At 37.9% G+C, this 23887-nt stretch overlaps 1 protein-coding gene across 6 annotated transcripts in view; it reads left to right on the top strand.

Moving 5' to 3' along the window:
• The window catches only part of TMEM117 (transmembrane protein 117), a 635221-nt gene that overhangs the window by 418606 nt on the left and 192728 nt on the right, over positions 1-23887 (top strand). For all 6 annotated transcript variants that reach the window (XM_060412709.1, XM_042246833.2, XM_042246834.2 and 3 more), the window contains one exon: positions 2697-2794. In XM_060412709.1, the coding sequence (XP_060268692.1) occupies positions 2697-2794 (98 nt within the window). The remainder of the gene's footprint in view (positions 1-2696; positions 2795-23887) is intronic.

The raw sequence follows: 23887 nt of genomic DNA, 5'->3' as shown, positions 1-23887 counted from the left end.
TACTTGCATTCACAATTACCAAAGTCATTAACAATTTAAAGAAATAAACTGAAAGTTTATATTAAGACTACTTATACTTGAATCTTCAGATTCAGTAGTAAAACCATATCACACACAAAGTTGGTGTAAGCCAAGTTAAGACAAAGGTATAATAAATTCACGGTGTTACTCAGTGACGGTCCATGAACTTGCTTTGGTTCTCATCAACCATGAGAAGCTTGGGAGTTCTATCCAAGAAGTGATGTTGAAAAGAGAGTATAAAGAAGAAATGAGTGAATATTTCCTGGAGACTGGGCTCCTCACCCTCTTTTCTGATTTCATCTTAATCACTAGCATGCCAGTGAGTGTTTTTAGAGACCATTTCTTAGATGTTGAATAGCACATCAAAAGGGCTTGCCTGAGAATTGGTGTGCCTTCCACAGAAATTCCAGTAGTATTGAAGGGGTCACTGATCCAGAAGACATCCCCCCTCTACCCAGTCAAAATCTTTCATCATAAATGATTAAATCTCACTCATTCCATTCCAGTCAGATCATTGTTGGAAGTCACACTTAAGTGTAATGTTAACACTTTAAAAGAGCATGAAGAAGTATATTTTAATGGATGATGAAAATGTTTCCTTACTCAATTCAGTATATCTCATCCTATATAGTTTCTTAATTTTGAATTTGTTTTGTTTGAATTTGAACTCTTATCAATTAAATATATAATTAATGAAATATTATTCTCTTAAAAGGGAGGTATATTTTGTGAAAAAAAAGGAACATGTGTGTGTACATACACAAATACATTTTCTTTTATTAGAAAAAGTATATTCCCCATCTCTATCAGCTTTTTAAAAATACTTTTGTAATAGGGTATTTACTTATGATTATTTTTAATATTGGCTGAAACTATTAATATGAGATGTGGCCAGTGAGCAGTTTACTTTGTTAATGCATTTTTGTGCTTTTTAAAATTGAAGTATAATTGATTTACAGTATTATATTAGTTTCAGGTGTACAACATAATTCAATATTTTGTAGATTATACTCTATTTAAAGTTATTATTAAATATTGACTATATTCCCCGTGTTGTACAATATATCATTTTAGCTTATTTATTTTATATATAGGAATTTGTACCTCTTACCCCTATCTTGCTGTTAATGCATTTGTAAAAACAAGCATGCATTTGTATCAATTCATTTCCTTGTATCTTCTTTGAGCAAATATTTTGAAGTCTTTTATGTAAAAGATTCTTAGACATTAAAAGGGAAACAAAGACAAATCTTCACCTTCAAGAATTTTAAAATGCAGAGAAGAGAGGGGAAATAGTACATAAATGAGGAAAATAGAAGGTGGAAAGTGATATGAGACATAAGAAGGATGACTCAGGACCACAGGTGGAAGAAGCAGGGAAAAACATCGCAGCGGTGATGTGACTTTACCCAAGATGTCAGGATCTGTGGGTGTGAGAAAAAGAGGTAGAACATTTTTGAGAAAATGCTGGATAATTATAGTAAATGTGCCATAAAAGGGTTCAAGTCATGGGACTTCCCTGGTGGTCCATTTTTAAAAAATCCACCTCCCAAAGCAGGACATATGGGTTTGGTCCCTGATCTGGGAACTAAGATCCTACATGCCTTGGGGCAACTAGCCCATGTGCCACAACGAAAGATCACACGTGCTGCTACTAAGACCTGATGCAGCGAAATAGATAAATAAATATATTTTTTAAAGGGTTCGTACCATTGAAAGGGAAAAGGGAGAAAAAAGAAGTCACTATTTTGACTAGTAGTATAGGTAAAAATCTCAACACATCAGGAAATATTTGAATTTTGGAGTTTCTGATTTAGAAACACTTTAAAAGAATATGGCATTTAATTTAAATATTATGTTTTTGTTTCTATGGAGAAGTTAACAGTATCTTAAGATGCTTTCTTATATAAGATCATCTTGATGGATGTTTTTATTTATTTATTTTATTTATTTTTTACTTTACAATATTGTATTGGTTTTGCCATACATCAACATGAATCTGCCATGGGTATACACGTGTTCCCAATCCTGAACCCCCCTCCCACCTCCTGCCCCATACCATCCCTCTGGGTCATCCCAGTGCACCAGCCCCAAGCATCCTGTATCCTGCATCGAACCTAGACTGGCAATTCGTTTCTTATATGATATTATTCACGTTTCAATGCCATTCTCCCAAATCATCCCACCCTCTCCCCCTCCCGAATTTAGAAAGATGGTAACGATAACCCTGTATGCGAGACAATAAAAGAGACACAGATGTATAGAACAGTCCTTTGGACTCTTGATGGATGTTTTTTTTTTTTTTTAATTTTCTCAGTTTTTATTTATCTAATGTAAAAGAAGATCACTATTTGATATGTTGAATGACCTTGAATATGCTCATTCATTATGTAAAGTCAAATGAACTGTGAAAACTTTTAACTGAAGGAAATATATCCTTATAATTTTTATCTCTGCATGTGTTCTAATGTTAAAATACATATTTTATTCTTAGCAAAATATAGATTTTATATATATATAATTTCTGTATATATATATTTATGTATATATATATGTTTGTGTATATATATGTATATATGTATGTATATTTATGTGTGTGTGTGTGTGTATATATATATATAAAGCTAAATGGAAGATTTATGAAAATGCCTAATAAGTTTCTTTCATTGTTGCAGGTCACTGATATGATGCTTCAGGACAAACCCTATCCTGATTGGGGAAAATCTGCAAGAGCTTTCTGGAAGAAAGGAAATGTTAGGATCATTTTATTCTGGTAAGAGACTGTTTCATTTATTGACTGTGTCTTGCCTTATTCACAAAGGACTTGAGTTGGACTTAGTTTTCTTTAAATATATAGAATTCTATCTAGAGAGGCATTTCTAGTGGACACTATGCTCCATCATTAAAATGATGAAAACCATTATCCTAACTAATCACTTTTTGCCTACACATTGTTGCATATACCCATTTACAAGAGATACATTTACTAATACAGTAAAGCAAATGAGATTTTATCAGAGGTAAGTAGGTTTTTGACTCAGTAAAAATAAGCTAGAATTTTCAATGAAATCTGATATAATCCAGCATATTTGACAGGATGTAATTTTGCTTTAAAGAAATCATGCAGGGAGGGAAATTCGCTACAGACCACATCTGGCTCATTGGCACTTCTTTATGTAATTTCCTTTAGTTGTCCAGCCCAATTATTGCAATGAGAAAACAATCCATGTCTTATAGAACTTTGCTTTTTGGCGGAGTCAATGTTATTTATATATATTTGAACAAGCTTAGACAGAAATGGTAGGAATATAGAAACAGCAAGAAGGGCATTTCACCAGGCTGTGTGACACTGTGCAAGCACGGGGATTCAACCTGGTGTGTGAAAAGTTATCTACTCTGACACTCAGAAGGCTTGTAATTCATGATAATTTTAACTTCATAAATTGCATAAAGTGCATATTGTTTACCTGCATTTCAAAAAGAAAAAATCTCTTTACTCTTGGATTTAATTCAGAGATTTTATTTTATTTTTTCATGTACAGTCTCCAAAAACCATGGTTACTAAGTACTTGGAAGAAAGTATACACTCTAAGCTGTCTTTATGCTTCAGCAATATTACTAAATATTTCTTTAGATATATAGTATTTTTAATTCAATTATTAAGACTCTTGAGAGTCCCTTGGACTGCAAGGAGATCCAACCAGTCCATTCTGAAGGAGATCAGCCCTGGGATTTCTTTTGGAAGGAATGATGCTAAAGCTGAAACTCCAGTACTTTGGCCACCTCATGAGAAGAGTTGACTCATTGGAAAAGACTCTGATGCTGGGAGGGCTTGGGGGCAGGAGGAGAAGGGGACGACCGAGGATGAGATGGCTGGATGGCATCACCAACTCGATGGAAGTGAGTCTGAGTGAACTCCAGGAGTTGGTGATGGACAGGGAGGCCTGGTGTGCTGCAGTTCATGGGGTCGCAAAGAGTCAGACACGACTGAGTGACTGAACTGAACTGAACTGAATTAGAAAGCAAACAAAAAAAGATTTTTTACTACTATAAAAATGAATATGATTTTGTAGATGTTTATTCACAGCTTGTCTCTGAGTCAAGTGTGGCCTATTTTTATGATACATTTAACTTTATATCTTTTCCTATTTGTAAGCCCCCCATGTAGCTTGACCAGATAATATATACTATAATTATAGCATGTTTTACTGAAGGTATTTTTTGCTCCAGTCTCTGTCCTGAGTATTTACTCATTTCATCCTGATAACCCTATAAGTAAGTGTTACTAGTGTAAGTATAAGTCTCTGACTTTAAGGCTCCAATTCTTAATCTTTACACTAGACTATTTCCAGAAAAACCAAGGATACATTGGTGTACAAATTCCAAATGACTATCCTTAATCATTATTTAGGTAATGGTGCTAAATAAGAGTGTGAAATTCTCGAAGATCATTCTACCCTATAGAATTCTGTACAGGGGTTTAAAGAATCATGATTTAAAAGGAGATAAACTCTAATATTAAAAGTGTTTATGGGCTATGTCTCTTTTAAAATATCCATTTACTGTGGAGGATTTCCCTGGCAGTCCAGTGGTCAAGACTTGGTGCTCCCATTGTAGGGCACAGGGGTTCAATCCCTGGTCAAGGAACTAAGATCCCACATGCCCCCTGGAGTGGCCAAAAATAAATAACTAAGATAGTCATTTTTTAAAATCCACTTACTATGTTTACAGATTTTTTGTATTATTAAATGTATCTTCAAAGGCAGCCCGTTGATTATCTCAGGCTGCAGTCGCAAAGAGTCGGACACAACTAAGCAACTAACACACACTTTGTTTATTAGATAATATATTTGAGAGATGATTTTTCATTGTTATATTTCAGAGCATGGAGAGCATAAAACAACTGGAGGAAAATTTAAATACCACTTTGAACATATTTTTTCCTATTTTATCCATTACATATAGTCAGATTATGTTGACAACAGTATTCATGGTTTTAGAAAAAGGAAAATCTGATGTAAAAAGGTGAATAAGGAAATGATGTGGGAAGCAAAGAAATCTCCTTTTTTGTTTCTACTTTTCAGATAAAAGGGATTTAGCAAGTATAAAGAACATTTGTTTTTTTAGCTCTAGGAGATAAAAATATAGAAATCATTGGCAAGGTTTTAAATGAAATAAAAGATAGTATTTACATACTCTGTGTTACCCATTTCAAAAAGAGGGTTTTTTTTTTTTGCTTTTTCCCTAGTTAAGGAGAGATGAATTTATGTAAAGAAAAGAAATCTGTAGTAAAGAAATTTTGCAAAGGAAAGCCTTTATAAGTTGCAGTGTGATTGTGTGCCAGAGTTTAAACATTACAACATGCAATTATGCTGTTGTAAACTTACCTTTTACCTATATGTAGCTGCTTACCTCACATCCCTGAGTCAGAAAGTATTTCATTTGCAACTATGTGGCTAAGTTCTTCCTTAATTCTTAGTAATAGATGTTTCTACACCAGAGGAAATGGTTCTTCTTTCTTTCAGTAAATGTGCAAAGGTACATTTCATGGGCCTGTAAGCCTTGAAGGAGACTCAACTGTGGTAGGTTTGAAAATACTAAATGCAAAAGGACAGACTATAGAACTACCCTTCCAAAGCCCCATGCCCAGGCCTTTTGTTAACTACAAAGAATAAAAATTTAAAATCGAAATCCTAAATTAATGCTGTAATGTGTGTGTGATCAGTTGTGTCTGATCTTTGCAACCTCATGGACTGTAGTCTTCCAGGCTTCTCTGTCCATGGAATTCTCCAGGCAAGAATACTGTGGTGGATAGCCATTCCCTGATCCAGGGGATCTTCCTGACCCAGAATCGAACCCAAGTCTCCTGCATTGCGGGATAATTCTTTATGTCTCAGCCACCAGGGAAGCCCCAAGTTAATGCCACATACCGTTCTATTTTCCAGAGGGATGCACAAAGCCTATTTTCACTCACCTGTATCTGAAGTGAATCTGTGCATAAACATGGACATAAAATAACAAGTAGTATAATATTTATGTTAGCACTTATCTGCCTGCTTTATTTACTCTCTGGAGATACAATTTATATGCTTTTGAGCGAAAACATGTCACAAAGATATTTCCCAAAGTTTTATATTAAAAAATAAGGGAAGACACTCTTCTGTAATTAGTAGGAGAATCAGTGGAAGAAGAAATTGGGAGAGCTGGTGGGTCATTCGGGCTTCACAGATACTTGCCCTGGAGACACATTAAGAGGATTGCATTTTTCTGCACCCTCTGATCACATGACTTGTTTTGACCAATTAAAATGTGAGTGGAAGAGACATGGGTTACCTGTAAGTAGAAGCATTTAATTGCCAATGAGAAGCATTGAAAATGGCTCCTTTCTTGGTAGCCACTGTTGGAGTTTGTGTCTAGCTGAAGCCCTTGTCATTCAGGCTCCATGAAAGACCAGAATAGAGCCAGCATCCTTAACAACACATGTAGTATAAGCAAGGAATCAGTTCAGTTCAGTTCAGTTCAGTCGCTCAGTCGTGTCTGACTCTTTGTGACCCCATGAATCGCAGTGAGGAATAAATCTTTGTAAATGTTAAGCCACTGAGATCTGGGGATGTTTGATAGGGCAACAAAAACCAGCCTGTCCTGATGTACCCTAAAAGGTGTAGTGCTGTCACAGCAGAAAGTGAAAATTTTTGTCTTTTAAGAGCTAGACAGAAAATGGCAAGGAAACCGATGATGGAGGCTAGAAAGATGGCAGTGCAGATGTTATAGTGCCAAAGCATTTGGTAAAAACTGTGGCCTGTGATTAATTAGATGCTTAGACTTGGAAAGCATAGTGTATGGCTGTGTGTGTCTGGATATAAACAACCTCTTCCATTCTACTCTGTTGCATAGAAGAGATTGCATTTCATTTGTTCTGTATTTGATGATTCAGTTTAGTTCAGTCACTCAGTCATGTCCAACTCTTTCAACTCCATGGACTGCAGCATGCCAGGCTTCCCTATCACCAACTCCTGGAGTTTGCTCAAACTCATATCCATCCAGTTGGTGATGTCATGCAACCATCTCATCCTCTGTCATCCCCTTCTCCTGCCTTCAATCTTTCCCAGCACTAGGATCTTTTCCAATGAGTCAGTTCTTTGTATCAGGTGGCCAAAGTTTTGGAGTTTCAGCTTCAGCATCAGTCTTTCCAATGAATATTCAGGACTGATTTCCTTTAGGATTGATTGGTTGGATCTCCTTACAGTCCAAGGGACTCTCAAGAGTCTTCTCCAACACCATAGTTCAAAAGCATCAATTCTCTGGTGCTCATCTTTCTTTGTAGTCCTATTCTCACATCCCTACATGACTACTGGAAAAAACATAGCTTTGACTAAATGGACCTTTGTTGGCAAAATAACATCTCTGCTTTTTAATATTGCTATCTAGGTTGGTCAAAGCTTTTCTTCCAAGGAGCAAGTGTCTTTTAATTTCATGGCTGCAGTCACCAATTCAGTGATTTTGGAGCCCCCCAAAATAAAGTATCTTCCTGTTTCCATCATTTCCCATTTATTTGCCATGAATTGATAGGACTGGATGCCATGATCTTAGCTTTTTGAAGGTTGAGTTTTAAACTAACTTTTTCACTTTGTATATTTTTTAAAGGTACTTTGTCTAGTGCCCTTATGGTTTGGGCTGGCAACTTTTGATCATGATTATTTTTATTCTTGACTGAGAAACAAATGAGCTGATGCTGGTTTTTCTACTTTGAGTATTATGGTTATTACTCAAGTCTAACAAGGTTATTAGGAGAAGGCAATGGCACCCCACTCCAGTACTCTTGCCTGGAAAATCCCATGGATGGAGGAGCCTGGAAGGCTGCAGTCCTTGGGGTCACTGAGGGTCAGACATAACTGAGCGACTTCACTTTCACTTTTCACTTTCATGCATTGGAGAAGGAAATGGCAACCCACTCCAGTGTTCTTGCCTGGAGAATCCCAGGGACGGGGGAGCCTCGTGGGCTGCCATCTATGGGGTCGCACAGAGTCGAACACGACTGAAGTGACTTAGCAGCAGCAGCAACAAGTTTATTTGACCAGACAAGAGCTAATCAAGAAATGATTATTGTCTTAATATATATGTGTGAGAGAGTAATAGGATAACAATAACAATAAATGAAATAAAGTAGTAAAAGGACTGGAGAATTGGGGAAATTGGGGAAATATCAGTCAGAAGGGTTTTAGTAATAGCTTTACTAATGTCCAGATGTATGTCCTATATTTCTACTTTGAGTTTCCATTTTCTTTTCTGTAAAAGGGATGTTTGTTATTTTGTGCAGTCCTTTTCAGCTCTGCAATGCTATTTTCTATTGTAAGATTAAGGTGTTAGAGAGTAATTCTGTCTGCTTTACTCCAGAGAGCAGAATATGGACTGCTATAGTCTGAATGTTTGCGTCCCTCCAAAATTCCTATGTTGAACTCTTGATGCCCTGTGTGATGGTGGGACCTTTGGGAGGTGCTTAGGTGGTGATGATGGTGCCTATAGAAATGGGACTAGTGCATTTATAACAAAAAGGCCATAGGCCGTTCTACCATGTGAGAGCACATTGAGAAGGCACCAGTTTTATATTAGGAAGGAGGGTCTCACCAAACTCGACCGTGCTAATACCTTCGTCTTGGACTTCAGGCCTCCAAAATTGTGAGAAATAAATGTCTGGTGTATATGTGTCACCCAGTGTGTGATATTTTGCCATTACAGCCCAAATGGACTAAGATATGAGTCAATGAGTGTAAGTCCCACGAAACAGATTTAGGTCCAAGTATGAAAGAGTGCCCTAATAACATGAGTCTCTGAGTGCTGAATGAGCCTGCCTGATGTACTGCTAAATTTCCCATCAGTGGAAGTATTCCTGCTAAGACTACTACATAATCCTTCAGGGATGCTATACAGGATTTTCACATTGAATAAGAAAAAAGGTAAGTAACTTAAAATTTTCATCAAACTTCAAGATTCTCTGACTCTACATTTTTAACTAGAAAAGTACTGCATATTGATTTTTAATAGAGAGGATACTAATTATAATTTAATATGTTCTGTATAATTACATCATCATTATAGCAAAATTTTTGCAGTAGACAATAATTCATGAAAGGTTCCAGGGGCAATTAGAGTATGCACAGATTTTTTGCCTCACTTCCCAAGTAATAAATGAGCCCATATCTTCTCTCTGGATGGATTTTGTCTTTTTGCCTTCATCCTTCCTTCCACCTCAACATGCCTCTTTATGCAGTTGTCTATCTTTAATTAAAAGCTGCCCCTGTGAGGAAAAGCAGAACATTTTTAGCCCAGGTCATGTAAGTGTATCTATTGAATCAATAACCTTCACTTTTTACACCACACTAAGTTAACAGACTCCATTTAAATCTGGCTACTTCACAGTGGATGGATTCAAGGATATGCTTCACCTGGTTTTCTTGCTAAATGTTGAGTTTCCTACTGCTGAATAAATAGATGGTTGATGTTGCATTACTATTTTGTCAGACTGATGTGTTATATCACTTGGTAATTTTCATGTAAAAAGTAAATTTTATATTTATGCCTTAGGGATTTAACTCTCAATCATATATTTATGCCTGGGCATTAATACCCATGCCCTTCAAGACATAATTTTGCTGAATTAAGAAAAAGTCTTCTTTTCATTAACTTATTTAAGTAAATGCTTAAGCACTGGGTACAATATGGTTAGAAGTGGGTAGAAGCACAACTGGAGCAGGTTGCCTGACTTCCCATCCTGGCTTTATTACTTACCATTGCATGTCAGTTGTTACTGTTTTACTTTACCTGGTATTATGGTATGTTATGGAAACAATGGCAGCTTATTTTCTTGGGCTCCAAAATCACTCAGGATGCTGACTGCAGCCATGAAATTAAAAGACTCTTGCTCTTTGGAAGAAAAGTTATGACACACCTATGTATGCTCAGTTGCTCAGTCATGTCTGACTCTGAGATCCCATGGACTGTAGTCCACAGGCTCCTCTGTCCATGGAATTTTCCAGGCAAGAATACTGGAGTGGGTTGCCATTTATTTCTCCAAAGAAAAACCTAGACAGCGTATTAAAAAGCAGAGACATCGTGTTGCTGAAGGTTGCTAAAGGTCCCTATAGTCAAAGCTATGTTTTTTCCGGTAGTCATGTATGGATGTGAGAGTTGGACCATAAAGAAGGCTGAGTGCCCAAAACTGATGCTTTCAAATTGTGAGCTGGAGAAGACTCTTGAGAGTCCTTTGGAAAGCAATGAGATGAAACCAGTCTATCCTGAAAAAAATCAACCCTGAATATTCATTGGAAGGACTGATGCTGAAACTGAAGCTACGATACTTTGGCCACCTAATGCAAACGGTGACTCACTGGAAAAGACCTTCATGCTGGGAAGGATTGAGAGCAGGAGGAGAAGGGGATGACAGAGGATGAGATGATTGGATGGCATCACTGACTCAACGGACATGAGTTTGAGCAAACTCAGGGAGATAGTGAAGGACAGGGAAGCCTGATGTGCTGCAGTCCATGGGCTTGAAAAGAGTTGGGCACAACTGAGCAACTGAACAACAGCAAAGGTTACAACTGGTATTATGAGCACCAGGTGCTCTCTATGATGCTGAGAATGCAACTTTGAAAGCGAAAATAAGGACTCTGACAGCATAATGTTCTGTCCTGTGAGAAATATGGTGAAAGTGAAGTCACTCAGTCCTGTCCAACTCTTTGCGACCCCGTGGACTGTAGCCCTCCCGGCTCCTCCACCCATGGGATTCTCCAGGCAAGAGTACTGGAGTGGGTTGCCATTTCCTTCTCCAGGAGAAATATGGTAGTAGGAGGAAATACCTACCAAGGTGTAAGTGCTGTGATATAGTTTGAGGTGAGCTATAGGGATGGTTTACCTAGGGGTGAGATGTCATCCAGGATAAGAAGTAGCCAGAAACATGATGATTGGTTAGGTATGTAGATTGAGGTCAGGCAGAGGAAGTTCAGGGTACTGTTGAGTGGTTAGGCTTGAGCCACTGAAAAGGTGATTATGGTACTCACTGAGATAGGAGAGCCTGGTGGAGGACCAAGTCTTAAGAAGAGGTGTAGTGAATCCAGACTTGAGCATGTTGAACTTGTACTAATTGAGGTGCCTACTCTGCAGTTCTCTATGTGGATGTGAAGCTAAGGAGTGATGTCTGAGACAAGAATACAACTAACATTTATATTTTGATTCACATTTTTGTACTTTTGTAGCTGTCATTATCTATATAGATACAGTGTTTGAGTGGGTGTAGAATAAAAAGAGGGCTTCCCAGGTGACGATAGAGGTAAACAACTGCCTGCCAATGCAGGACTCATAATTCCTGAGTCAGGAAAATACCCTGGAGGAGGGCATGGTAACCCACTCCAGTATTCTTACCTGGAGAATCCCATGGTTAGAGGAGCCTGGCAGGCTATGGTCCATAGGGTTGCAAAGAGTATGGCACGACTGAAGCGATTTAGTGCACACACACACACACACACACACACACACACACACACACAGAGTGAAAAGATCTGCTAGAATAAACCTGCAGAGCTCTTTTATTTAGGAGCAGTCAGAAGAGGCATCTTCAAAGAAGACAGAAAAAGAGGGGACAAAAAGAATGAAAATTCCCAAACAGGTGTGTCATGGATTCCAAGAAAAGAGAGAATGTCAAGAGACAGTCATGTCAACAGTGAAATGCTGCTGATATATCAAATAAGATCAAAATGCAAAGTGTCAATGAGACTTCACTCTAAAATTACCATCAGTGATGAGCTTGACAAGAATGGTTTTCTGGAATGTTGCTGATAGATTCCAGACTTGTACCTCTCTTGTATCAAGGGTAAACCCATGTTTAGGAGAGGAAGAAAGAGGAACAGTGAGGGGATTTAGAAGGTAGGAGAGAAAACTAAAGGAATATTTACATTTAAAAATTAGTATTTCCCAGAAGAATTTAAATATAGTTTACTGATTTGGTTATTAATGTATTTGTTTCATCCAGAGCATATTCATTTCCCCCCCAAGAGATAGAGCTCATTTCAAATTATTTGCTGCCCAGATATTGAATGAAAAGCTCTTAAATTCTGTAGTGACAATTTACTGTTTGTTATTCTCATGTTATAGTAGGAAGATAGAGAATAAATAGTTAATAGAGTTTTAAATTGAAAATCTTTAAAAGTTTAAAGAAATGTAAACGGTGACTCAGTTCTCTCCATATTTCTGCTCAGATTACATTACTTGAGAGCATGACTGCATCTTACCGTGTCCCCAGGACTGTGTTCCTGGTACACAGTAAACATTAAATATACCCTTGTCATGTTGACTACTTTGGTGAGAACTGTCAAATCTAAGATACTCTATGATATTACTGAAAATTTCTTCAGATAGAAGACTTCATTGAAAATGATGAGGATAATTAAAAGTATTTTGACTTTTTGATTAACTGATAGGTTTATTAAAAAACTGATAGTGCTTAGGAGTTTTTTTCTGAAAAATGTTTAGAAATTTTTTTTTCAGTTAAAAAAAATCATCTTGGTTACAAATTATGTGCTTTACCTACACTAAAAAGTCAATTAAAATAGCATGGGATATGTTTCTACAGAGACTTAACATTAGCCACACACTGACCCTGAAAAATTTAAATTTAGGATCTTTCCCTCATCTCTTAAAGGTGAGTTAAGTTTAAGGAAAAGGAATTCAACAAATTGGTGTTATCTTACTTACTAGTACTTCCCTCTTATGGGGCTTCCTAGGTGGCACTATGGTGAAGAACCTGCTCACCAGTGCAGGACAAGTAGGGGATGTGGGTTGTATCACTGGGTTGGGAAGATCCCTTGGAGGAGGGCATGGAAACCCACTCCAGTATTCTTGCCTGGAGAATCCCATGGGTGGAGGAGCATGACAGGCTACAGTCCATAGGGTCACAGAGTCAGACACAACTGAAGCAACTTAGCACACATGAACCTCCTTGTTACAGGCTTTTAATTGCTAAGCCCTGGAATAGCAACCCTGAGCCCAGGAACAATCCTTTGATTTATAAATCTTTGAAAGAAAATGCCCTTTAATAATGGGTTGGAAATACTGCATAGTTTTTCTGTGCAACAGTTATTGGTAGAACAGAATTATTCCTCTTCAGTTTTAAATTTACTGGTCATATGGAGTACTCCCCTGCACTGGGAGGCCTAAGTCATACTTATTACTTTTCTAAAGTATAGGTCATGTTTTCTAAAGTCCCTGAGTTCACATATAATAGTACAAAATTAAAATAGAAACAATAGATTCTAGAAAAAAAAAAGCAGCATTTAACCAAGTTTAGTGTCCCAATTCATCTCAGCAGTGTAGGAACCCTTGCCTGTCTTTTCCTTCTTTCTCATGAATGCGCCTCATCCCACTTTCTCTAATAGAATAAAAGTGCAAGTCTTTCATATTAACAAAGCTCCAAGTATTTCTATGACTCTACCTATTAGAAAGCCCAAATATTATCTTCACTCTTGCTATTTCCCTAGTAACTATTAGTGGAATATTTTGAGGTATTTATCTTCATCCTGTATATATATTTATATACAAAGTACCACAGTATAAGTGTCTTAAACTGTCTTTGCTAGCATAAAAAAGTCCTCCTTAAAAAAAAGTGTTTGTTTTTGTGGGCTTTGGTCAAAATCTGCCAGTTAGAATTAAAGTTTCCTATTCAGGAGATAATTAGTATTTCAGAAGAGCTGTCAATCTTTGTTTAAATCATTCCCATCATAACTGTCCATCAGCGTTTCGCAGACTGAATGAGACAACAACAAAGTCTCAGTGTCACCAAGTACAGCTGGTTGTTTAGTGCCCATGATTCATTTTGGTTCACATTCAGTGCTGAGATGGGCAAGCCACCAACTCAGTTTCTGTGGCGCATCATTCACTGTTGAAAACTCACAATTGATTGGTTTTCAAACCAGGATGGCTGGTAAATAATACTTCAACTTTCTCTGCAAGGCAAATCTTTTACTGTTATCAACTGGAAATGAATCATTGTTTATGTCATGGGCCACTGATCAAAACTAAGGCAGTTAAAGAATACAGGGCAAGGTTCATCCAAGACAAGCTGAGGCCTGTGACAGTCCCCTACCATGTGCAGTTTCTTTCTGAATTCCCCCCAGCAGTTCTGGTTCCTTAATGCCAGCTCTTGTTTTCAGAATATCCTATTCCTACATTTTCCCCTGCTGGGCAGATCTCCCTGTACCTTCTCTCTTTAGAAGAAGGGATGGATTCATTAACCATGTTAAAGACTGAACTGCTTTGATGCTTGTTGCACCTGGGAAGCTTTCTGATGAAATAGAGATAGAATGTATAGGCAAGTGTCAGATCAGATGAGACTAAGTTTGTTCTCACATGTGTATTTTTAGCCTAAGGTGAAACTGAAAGTTGCTCAGTCATGTCTGACTCTTTGCAATCCCATGGATTTCTCCAGGCCATGGAATTCTCCAGGCCAGAATACAGTAGTGGGTAGCCTTTCCCTTCTCCAGGGAATCTTCCCAACCCAGGGATCAAACCCAGGTCTTCTGTATTGCAGGCAGATTCTTTAACAGCTGAACCATACAGGAAGCCCAAGAATACTGGAGTGGTTGAGTGGGTAGCCTATCCCTTCTCCAGTGGATATTCCCGACCCAGGAATAGAACCAGGGTCTCCTGCATTGCAGGCAGATTCATTACCAACTGAACTATCAGGGAAGCCCTTTATTTAGCCTAAAGTTTAAACAAAATCTGATTATAATGCTGGGCATATGAGTGACTCACATTTCAGAAACCAAACAAGAACCAGTGTCTCCATGTGTAAGCTGGACAAAGCTTTGCTCCAGAGTGATCAACGAAACATGCAAGCTTGTCTCGCTCATTTATTCATCAGATGGTAAAGAATCTGCCTGCAATGCAGTTGACCAAACCTGGGGTTGGGAATAGAAGGGAATAGCAACCTACTCCAGGAATCTTGCCTGGATAATTCCATGGACAGAGGAGCCTGGTGGTCTACAGTCCATGGAGTCACAAAGAGCTGGACATGACTGAGTGAATAACACACTATTGACTGTGTTAGGAGTTCTGTTGGGAATGCAACAGTGAACAGGAAACATACATAGCTCTTGTGTCACATGATTTGCAGTCTTTCTTACCAACTAGATTATTGATTGACTAGGAAAAATAAGCAAATAAAATTATAATGATAAGTTCTAAGAAGAAAACAAATACCAGGTATTGTAACCTTTGCCAATTCTCTCCCTCTTCAGCTCACATTTCTTGAAAGGATTGCCCATATTTACTCCCACCTGGGGCTTCCCTGATAGCTCAGTGGTAAAGAATCTGCCTGCAATGCAGGATATTTGGTTCCCATCCCTGGATTAGGAAGAACCAGTGGAGGAGGAAATGGCAGCCCACACCAGTATTCTTGCCTGGGAAACCCCATGGATAGAGGAGTCTGGTGGGTATAGTCCATAGGGTCAAAAAGAGTCAGACACGACTGAAGTAACTTAGCATGCATACACTCTCTACCTTGCCATTTGCCAATTACACTGTCATCTCTACTCTTCTTCTACTCCATAGTGGTTTCTTGTCATCAGTTCTCCTGAATTTAAGCTTTTCTCAGATTTATACTGCACAAACCATCACTATTTTGGAGGTTAACCAAGCACTTCTGACTTTGGTGGGCCATGTTTTATTGTAAGGTGGTCAATTATGGAAGGACATAGTTGAGAAGTAATATCTTGACTCTTTTAATGTTCTTTGGTTCAAATAAGAAAGGGGAACTTTTGCATATGGGTATTAGACATTATGTTATTTTCCTAAATATAAAATGTCATTGAAAAAAACTTTATACCAGTGTTGTTGTTGTTGTTCAGCTGCTAAGTTGTGCCCATCTCTTTGTGATTCCATGTACTGCATCATGCCAGACTTCCCTGTTCTTCATTATCTTTCAGAGTGCTCAAACTCATGTCTATTGAGTCAGTGATGTGATCTAACCATTCCATATTCTGTTGCCCCCTTCTCCTCCCACCCTCAATCTTTCCCAGAATCAGGATCTTTTCCAATGAGTCAGTTCTTCACATCAGGTGGCCAAAGTGATCTTCAGCATCCAATGAATATTCAGCGTTGATTCCCTTTAGGATTAACTAATTTGATCTCCTTGCTGTCCAGGGGACTTTCAAGAGTCTTATCCAACACAACAATCTGAAAGCATCAAAGCATCTTTGGGGCTCAGCCTTCTTTATAGTCCAGCTCTCATATCCATACGTGACTACTGGAAAAACCATATATTTGACTATCCTTTTCATTATTATTTAGAATAAGAATGAAACTCCAGAAAAGCACATTCTCTTCATTTTTAAAATTAGTACATATATGTTGCATGGTCTCTCACTTTGTACAGGGCCTTGTATTTTAGTATTTACAAACTTATGAGTTTTATTTCTTATTTTTTCTGTTTCATTTTTCTAATAGGCAAATAGCCTTTTTGCTCTTGGTTTTTTATTTCTTTATTATTTATTTTATTTTTTAATATAAATTTCTTTATTTTAATTGGAGACTAACTACTTTACAATATTGTATTGATTTTGCCATACATTGACATGAATCTGCCATGGGTGTACATGTGTTCCCCATCCTGAACCCCCTCCCATCTCCTTCCCCATTGCCTCCCTCTGGGTCATCCCAGTGCACCAGTCCCAAGCATCCTGTATCATGCATCAAACCTGGAATGGCAATTCATTTCACATATGATAATATAAATGTTTCAATGCTATTCTTCCAAATCATCCCACCCTCGCCCTCTCCCACAGAGCCCTAAATACTGTTCTATACATCTGTGTCTCTTTTGCTGTCTCGCATACAGGGTTATCATTACCATCTTTCTAAATTCCATACATATTATATGCATTAGTATACTGTATTGGTGTTTTTCTTTCTGGCTTACTTCACTCTGTATAATAGGCTCCAGTTTCATCCACCTCATTAGAACTGATTCAAATGTATTCTTTTTAATGGCTGAGTAATACTCCATTGTGTATATGTACCACAGCTTTCTTATCCATTCATCTGCTGATGGACATCTAGGTTGCTTCCATATCCTGGCGATTATAAACAGTGCTGCAATGAACATTGGGATAGATGTGTCTCCTTCAGTTCTGGCTTCCTCAGTGTGTATGCCCAGCAGTGGGATTGCTGGGTCATATGGCAGTTCTATTTCCAGTTTTTTAAGGAATCTCCATACTGTTCTCCATAGTGGCTGTACTATTTTACATTCCCACCAACAGTGTAAGAGGGTTCCCTTTTCTCCACACCCTCTCCAGCATTTATTGCTTGTAGACTTTTGGACTGCAGCCATTCTGACTGGCATGAAATGATACCTCATTGTGGCTTTGATTTGCATTTCTCTGATAATGAGTGATGTTGAGCATCTTTTCATGTGTTTGTTAGCCATCTGTATGTCTTTTTTGGAGAAATGTCTGTTTAGTTCTTTAGCCCATTTTTTGATTGGGTCGTTTATTTTTGTGGAATTGAGCTGCAGGAGTTGCTTGTATATTTTTGAGATTAATTCTTTGTCAGTTGCTTCATTTGCTATGATTTTCTCCCATTCTGAAGGCTGTCTTTTCACCTTGCTTATAGTTTCCTTTGTTGTGCAGAAGGTTTTAATTTTAATTAGGTCCCATTTGTTTATTTTTGCTTTTATTTCCAATATTCTGGGAGGTGGGTCATAGAGGATCCTGCTGTGATTTATGTCGGAGAGTGTTTTACCTATGTTCTCCTCTAGGGGTTTTATAGTTTCTGATCTTACATTTAGATCTTTAATCCATTTTGAGTTTATTTTTGTGTATGGTATTAGAAAGTGTTCTAGTTTCATTCTTTTACAAGTGGTTGACCAGTTATCCCAGCATCACTTGTTAAAGAGATTGTCTTTTCTCCATTGTATATTTTTGCCTCATTTGTCAAAGATGAGGTGCCCATAGGTGTGTGGGTTTATCTCTGGGCTTTCTATTTTGTTCTATTGATCTATATGTCTGTCTTTGTGCCAGTACCATACTGTCTTGATGACTGTGGCTTTGTAGTAGAGCCCGAAGTCAGGCAGATTGATTCCTCCAGTTCCATTCTTCTTTCTCAAGATTGCTTTGGCTATTCAATGTTTTTGTATTTCCATACAAATTGTGAAATTATTTGTTCTGCTGCTGCTACTGCTGCTAAGTCGCTTCAGTCATCTCTGACTCTGTACGACCCCATAGACAGCAGCCTACCAGGCTCCCCCATCCCTGGGATTCTCCAGGTAAGAACACTGGAGTGGGCTGCCATTTCCTTCTCCAGTGTGTGAAAGTGAAGTCACTCAGTCGTGTCTGACTCTTAGCCACCCCAAGGACTGCAGCGCCCCAGGCTCCTCCAACCATGGGATTTTTCAGGCAAGAGTACTGGAGTGGGATGACATTGCCAGCTCTGTGAAAAATCCCGTTGGTGCCTTGATAGGGATTGCATTGAGAGATTGCTTTGGGTAGTACACTCATTTTCACTATATTGATTCTTCCAATCCATGAACATGGTATATTTCTCTATCTATTTGTGTTCTCTTTGATTTCTTTCACCAGTATTTTATAGTTTTCTATACATAGGTCTTTTGTTTCTTTAGGTAGATATATTCCTAAGTATTTTATTCTTTTCATTGCAGTGGTGAATGGAATTGTTTCCTTAATTTCTCTTTCTATTTTCTCATTATTAGTGTATAGGAATGCAAGGGATTTCTGTGTGTTGATTTTATATCCTGCAACTTTACTATATTCATTGATTAGCTCTAGTAATTTTCTGGTGGAGTCTCTAGGGTTTTCTATGTAGAGGATCATATCATCTGCAAACAGTGAGAGTTTTATTTCTTTTCCAATCTGGATTCCTTTTATTTCTTTTTCTGCTCTGATTGCTGTGGCCAAAACTTCCAAAACTATGTTGAGTAATAGTGGTGAGAGTGGGCACCCTTGTCATGTTCCTGATTTTAGGGGAAATGCTTTCAATTTTTCACCATTGAGGATAATGTTTGATTTGGGTTTGTCATATATAGCTTTTATTATGTTCAGGTATGTTCCTTCTATTTCTGCTTTCTGAGAGGTTTTATCATAAATGGATGTGAATTTTGTCAAAGGCTTTCTCTGCATCTATTGAGATAATCATATGGCTTGTATTTTTCACTTTGTTAATGTGGTATATTACATTGATTGATTTGCAGATATTGAAGAATCCTTGCATCCCTGGGATAAAGCCCACTTGGTCATGATGTATGATCTTTTTAATATGTTATTGGATTCTGTTTGCTAGAATTTTGTTAAGGGTTTTTGCATCTATGTTCATCAGTGATATTGGCCTGTAGTTTTCTTTTATTTGTGGCATCTTTGTCAGATTTTGGTATTAGGGTGATGGTGGCCTTGTAGAATGAGTTTGGAAGTTTAGCTTCCTCTGCGAATTTCTGGAAGAGTTTGAGTACGATAGGTGTTAGCTCTTCTCTAAATTTTTGGTAGAATTCAGCTGTGAAGCCATCTTGTCCTGAGCTTTTGTTTGTTGGAAATTTTCTGATTACAGTTTCAGTTTCCTTGCTTGTGATGGGTCTCTTAAGATTTTTATTTCTTCCTGGTTCAGTTTTGGAAAGTTGTACTTTTCTAAGAATTTGTCCATTTCTTCCACATTGTCCCTTTTATTGGCATAGAGTTGCTGATAGTAGTCTCTTATGATCCTTTGTATTTCTGTGTTGTCTGTTGTGATATATCCATTTTCATTTCTAATTTTATTGATTTGATTTTTCTCTTTTTGTTTCTTGATGAGTCTGGCTAATGGTTTGTCAATTTTATTTATCTTCTCAAATAACCAGCTTTTGGTTTTGTTGATTTTTTCTCTAGTCTCTTTTGCATTTCTTTTGCATTTATTTCTGCCCTAATTTTTAAGATTTCTTTCCTTCTACTAACCCTGGAGTTCTTCATTTCTTCCTTTTCTAGTTGCTTTAAATGTAGAGTTAGGTTATTTATTTGACCTTTTTCTTGTTTCTTGAGGTATGCCTGTATTGCTATGAACCTTCCCCTTAGCACTGCTTTTACAGTGTCCCACAGGTTTTGGGTTGTTGTGTTTTCATTTTCATTCATTTCTATGCATATTTTGATTTCTTCCATGATTTGTTGGTTATTCAGCAGCGTGTTGTTCAACCTCCATATGTTGGAATTTTTAATAGTTTTTCTCCTGTAACTGAGATCTAATCTTACTGCATTGTGGTCAAAAAAGATGCTTGGAATGATTTCAGTTTTTTTGAATTTACCAAGGCTAGATTTATGGCCCAGGATGTTATCTATCCTGGAGAAGTTCCATGTGTGCTTAAGAAAAAGGTGAAATTCATTGTTTTGGGGTGAAATGTCCTATAGGTATCAATTAGGTCTAACTGGTCTATTGTCTCATTTAAAGTTTGTGTTTCCTTGTTTTCTGTTTAGTTGATCTATCCATAGGTGTGAGTGGGGTATTAAAGTCTCCCACTATTATTGTGTTATTGTTAATTTCCCCTTTCATACTTGTTAGCATTTGTCTTACATGTTGTGGTGCTCCCATGTTGGGTGCATATATATTTATAATTGTTAAATCTTCTTCTTGGATTGATCCTTTGATCATTATGTAGTGTCCTTCTTTGTCTCTTTTCACAGTCTTTGTTTAAAAGTCTATTTTATCGGATATAAGTATTGCTACTTCTGCTTTCTTTTGGTCTCTATTTGCATGGAATATCTTTTCCCAGACCTTCACTTTCAGTCTGTATGTATACCTTGTTTCAAGGTGGATCTCTTTTAGACAACATATATAAGGGTCTTGTTTTTGTATCCATTCAGCCAGGTTTTGTCTTTTGGTTGGGGCATTCAGCCCATTTACATTTAAGGTAATTATTGATAAGTATGATCCTGTTGCCATTTACTTTATTGTTTTGGGTTTGCATTCATACACCCTTTCTGTGTTTCCTGTCTAGAGAAGATCCTTTAGCATTTGTTGGAGAGCTGGTTTCGTGGAGCTGAATTCTCTCAGCTGTTGCTTGTCTGTAAAGCTTTTGATTTCTCCTTCATACTTGAATGAGATCCTTGCTGGGTACAGTAATCTGAGTTGTAGCTAATTTTCTTTCATCACATTAAATACATTGCCATTCCCTTCTGGCCTGAAGAGTTTCTAATGAAAGATCAGCTGTTATCCTTACGGGAATCCTCTTGTGTGTTATGTGTTGCTTTTCCCTTACTGCATTTAATAGTTGTTCTTTGTGTTTCATCTTTGTTAATTTGATTAATATGTGTCTTGGGTGTAATACTTTGGGTTTCTCTTGTTTGGGACTATCTGTGTTTCTTGGACTTGGGTGATTATTTCCTTCCCCATTCTAGGGAACTTCTCAACTATTATCTCCTCAAGCATTTTCTCATGGTCTTGCTTTTTCTCTTCCTATGATTTGAATGTTGGGGCATTTAACATTGTCCCAGAGGTCTCTGAAGTTGGCCTCATTTCTTTTAATTCATTTTCCCTTTTTCAACTCTGTTTCATTTTTTCTATCATTCTATCTTCTACCTCACTTTTCCTAACTTCTGCCTCTGTTATTCTACTGTTGGTTCCCTCCAGGGTGTTTTTTTTAATCTCATTTATTGCATTATTCATTATATATTGACTCTTTTTTTATTTCTTCCCAGTTCACTCAGTCATGTCTAACTCTTTGTGACCTCATGAATTGCAGCACGCCAGGCCTCCCTGTCCATCACCATCTTCCAGAGTTCACTCAAACTCAAGTCCATCGAGTTGATGATGCCATCCAGCCATCTCATCCTCTGTTGTCCCCTTCTCCTCCTGCCCCCAATCCCTCCCAGCATCAGAGTCTTTTACAGTGAGTCCACTCTTCACATGAGGTGGCCAGAGTATTGGAGTTTCAGCTTTAGCATCAGTCCTTCCAAAGAACACCCAGGACTGATCTTCTTTAGAATGGACTGGTTGGATCTCCTTGCAGTCCAAGGGACTCTCAAGAGTCTTCTCCAGTACCACAGTTCAAAAGCATCAATTCCTCGGTGCTCAGCTTCTTCACAGTCCAAGTCTCACATCCATACATGACCGCTGGAGAAAACATAGTCTTGACTAGTTGGAACTTTATTGGCAAAGTAATGTCTCTGCTTTTGAATATGCTATCTAGGTTGGTCATAACTTTCCTTCAAAGCAGTAAGCATCTTTTAATTTCATGGCTTCAATCACCATCTACAGTGATTTCAGAGCCCCAAAAAATAAAGTCTGACACCGTTTCCACTGTTTCCCCATCTATTTCCCATGAAGTGATGGGACCAGATGCCATATCTTCGTTTTCTGATGTTGAGCTTTAAGCCAACTTTTTCACTCTCCACTTTCACTTTCATCAAGAGGTTTTTTTAGTTCCTCCTCACTTTCTGCCATAAGGGTGGTATCATCTGCATATCTGAGGTTATTGATATTTCTCCTGGCAATCATGATTCCAGCTTGTGCTTCTTCCAGCCCCGCATTTCTCATGATGTACTCTGCATGTAAGTTAAATAAGCTGGGTGACAATATACAGCCTTGATGTACTCCTTTTCTTATTTGGAACCAGTCTGTTGTTCCCTGTCCTGTTCTAACTGTTGCTTCCTGGCCTGCATAGAGGTTTCTCAAGAAGCAGGTCAGGTGGTCTTGTATTCCCATCTCTTTCAGTATTTTCCACAGTTTATTGTGATCCACACAGTCAAAGGCTTTGGCACAGTCAATAAAGCAGAAATAGAAGTTTTCTGGAACTCTCTTGCTTTTTCGATGATCCAGTGGATGTTGGCCACTTGATCTCCGGTTCCTCTACCTTTTCTAAATCCAGCTTGAATGTCTGGAAGTTCACGGTTCACATATTGCTGAAGACTCTCCTGGAGAATTTTGACCATTACTTTACCATCATGTGCGATGAATGCAATTGTGCAGTAGTTTGAGCATTCTTTAGCATTGCCTTTCTTTGAGATTGGAATGAAAACTGACCTTTTCCAGTCCTATGGCCACTGCTGAGTTTTCCAAATTTGCTGGCATATTGAGTGCAGCACTTTCACAGCATCATCTTTCAGGATTTGAAATAGCTCCACTGGAATTCCATCACCACCACTACCTTTGTTCGTAGTGATGCTTTCTAAGGCCCACTTGACTTCACATTCCAAGATCTGGCTCTAGGTGAGTGATCACACCATCATGATTATCTGGGTCATGAAGATCTTTTTTGCACAGTTCTTCTGTGTATTCTTGCCACCTCTGCTTAATATCTTCTGCGTCTGTTAATTCCATACCATTTCTGTCCTTATCGAGCCCATCTTTGCATGAAATGTTCCTTTGGTATCTCTAATTATCTTGAAGAGATCTCTAATCTTTCCCATTCTGTTATTTTCTTCTATTTCTTCTGTTTCTTCTATTTTCTTCTATTTCTTCTGTTATTTTCTTCAATGCAAAGGCATTGATCACTGAGGAAGGCTTTCTTATCTCTCCTGGCTCTTCTTTGGAACTCTGCATTCAGATGTATATATCTTTCCATTTCTGCTTTGTTTTTCACTTCTCTTCTTTTCACAGCTATTTGTAAGGCCTCCTCAGACAGCCATTTTGCTTTTTTGCGTTTTTTCCCCCATGGGATGGTCTTGATCCCTGTCTCCTGTGCAATGTCATGAACCTCTGTCCATAGTTCATCAGGCACTGTATCTATCAGATCTAGTGCCTTAAATGTATTTCTCATTTCCACTGTATAATCATAAGGTGTTTGATTTAGGTCATAGTCTAGTGGTTTTCTAATGGTTTTCTAGTGGTTTTCCAGTGGTTTTTTCTA

Source organism: Ovis aries, chromosome 3 (genome assembly GCF_016772045.2).
Source record: "Ovis aries strain OAR_USU_Benz2616 breed Rambouillet chromosome 3, ARS-UI_Ramb_v3.0, whole genome shotgun sequence".
Lineage (NCBI taxonomy): Eukaryota > Metazoa > Chordata > Mammalia > Artiodactyla > Bovidae > Ovis > Ovis aries.
The sequence above is the reverse complement of the archived record's forward strand: the minus strand, read 5'-3'. Positions and strand labels throughout refer to the sequence as shown.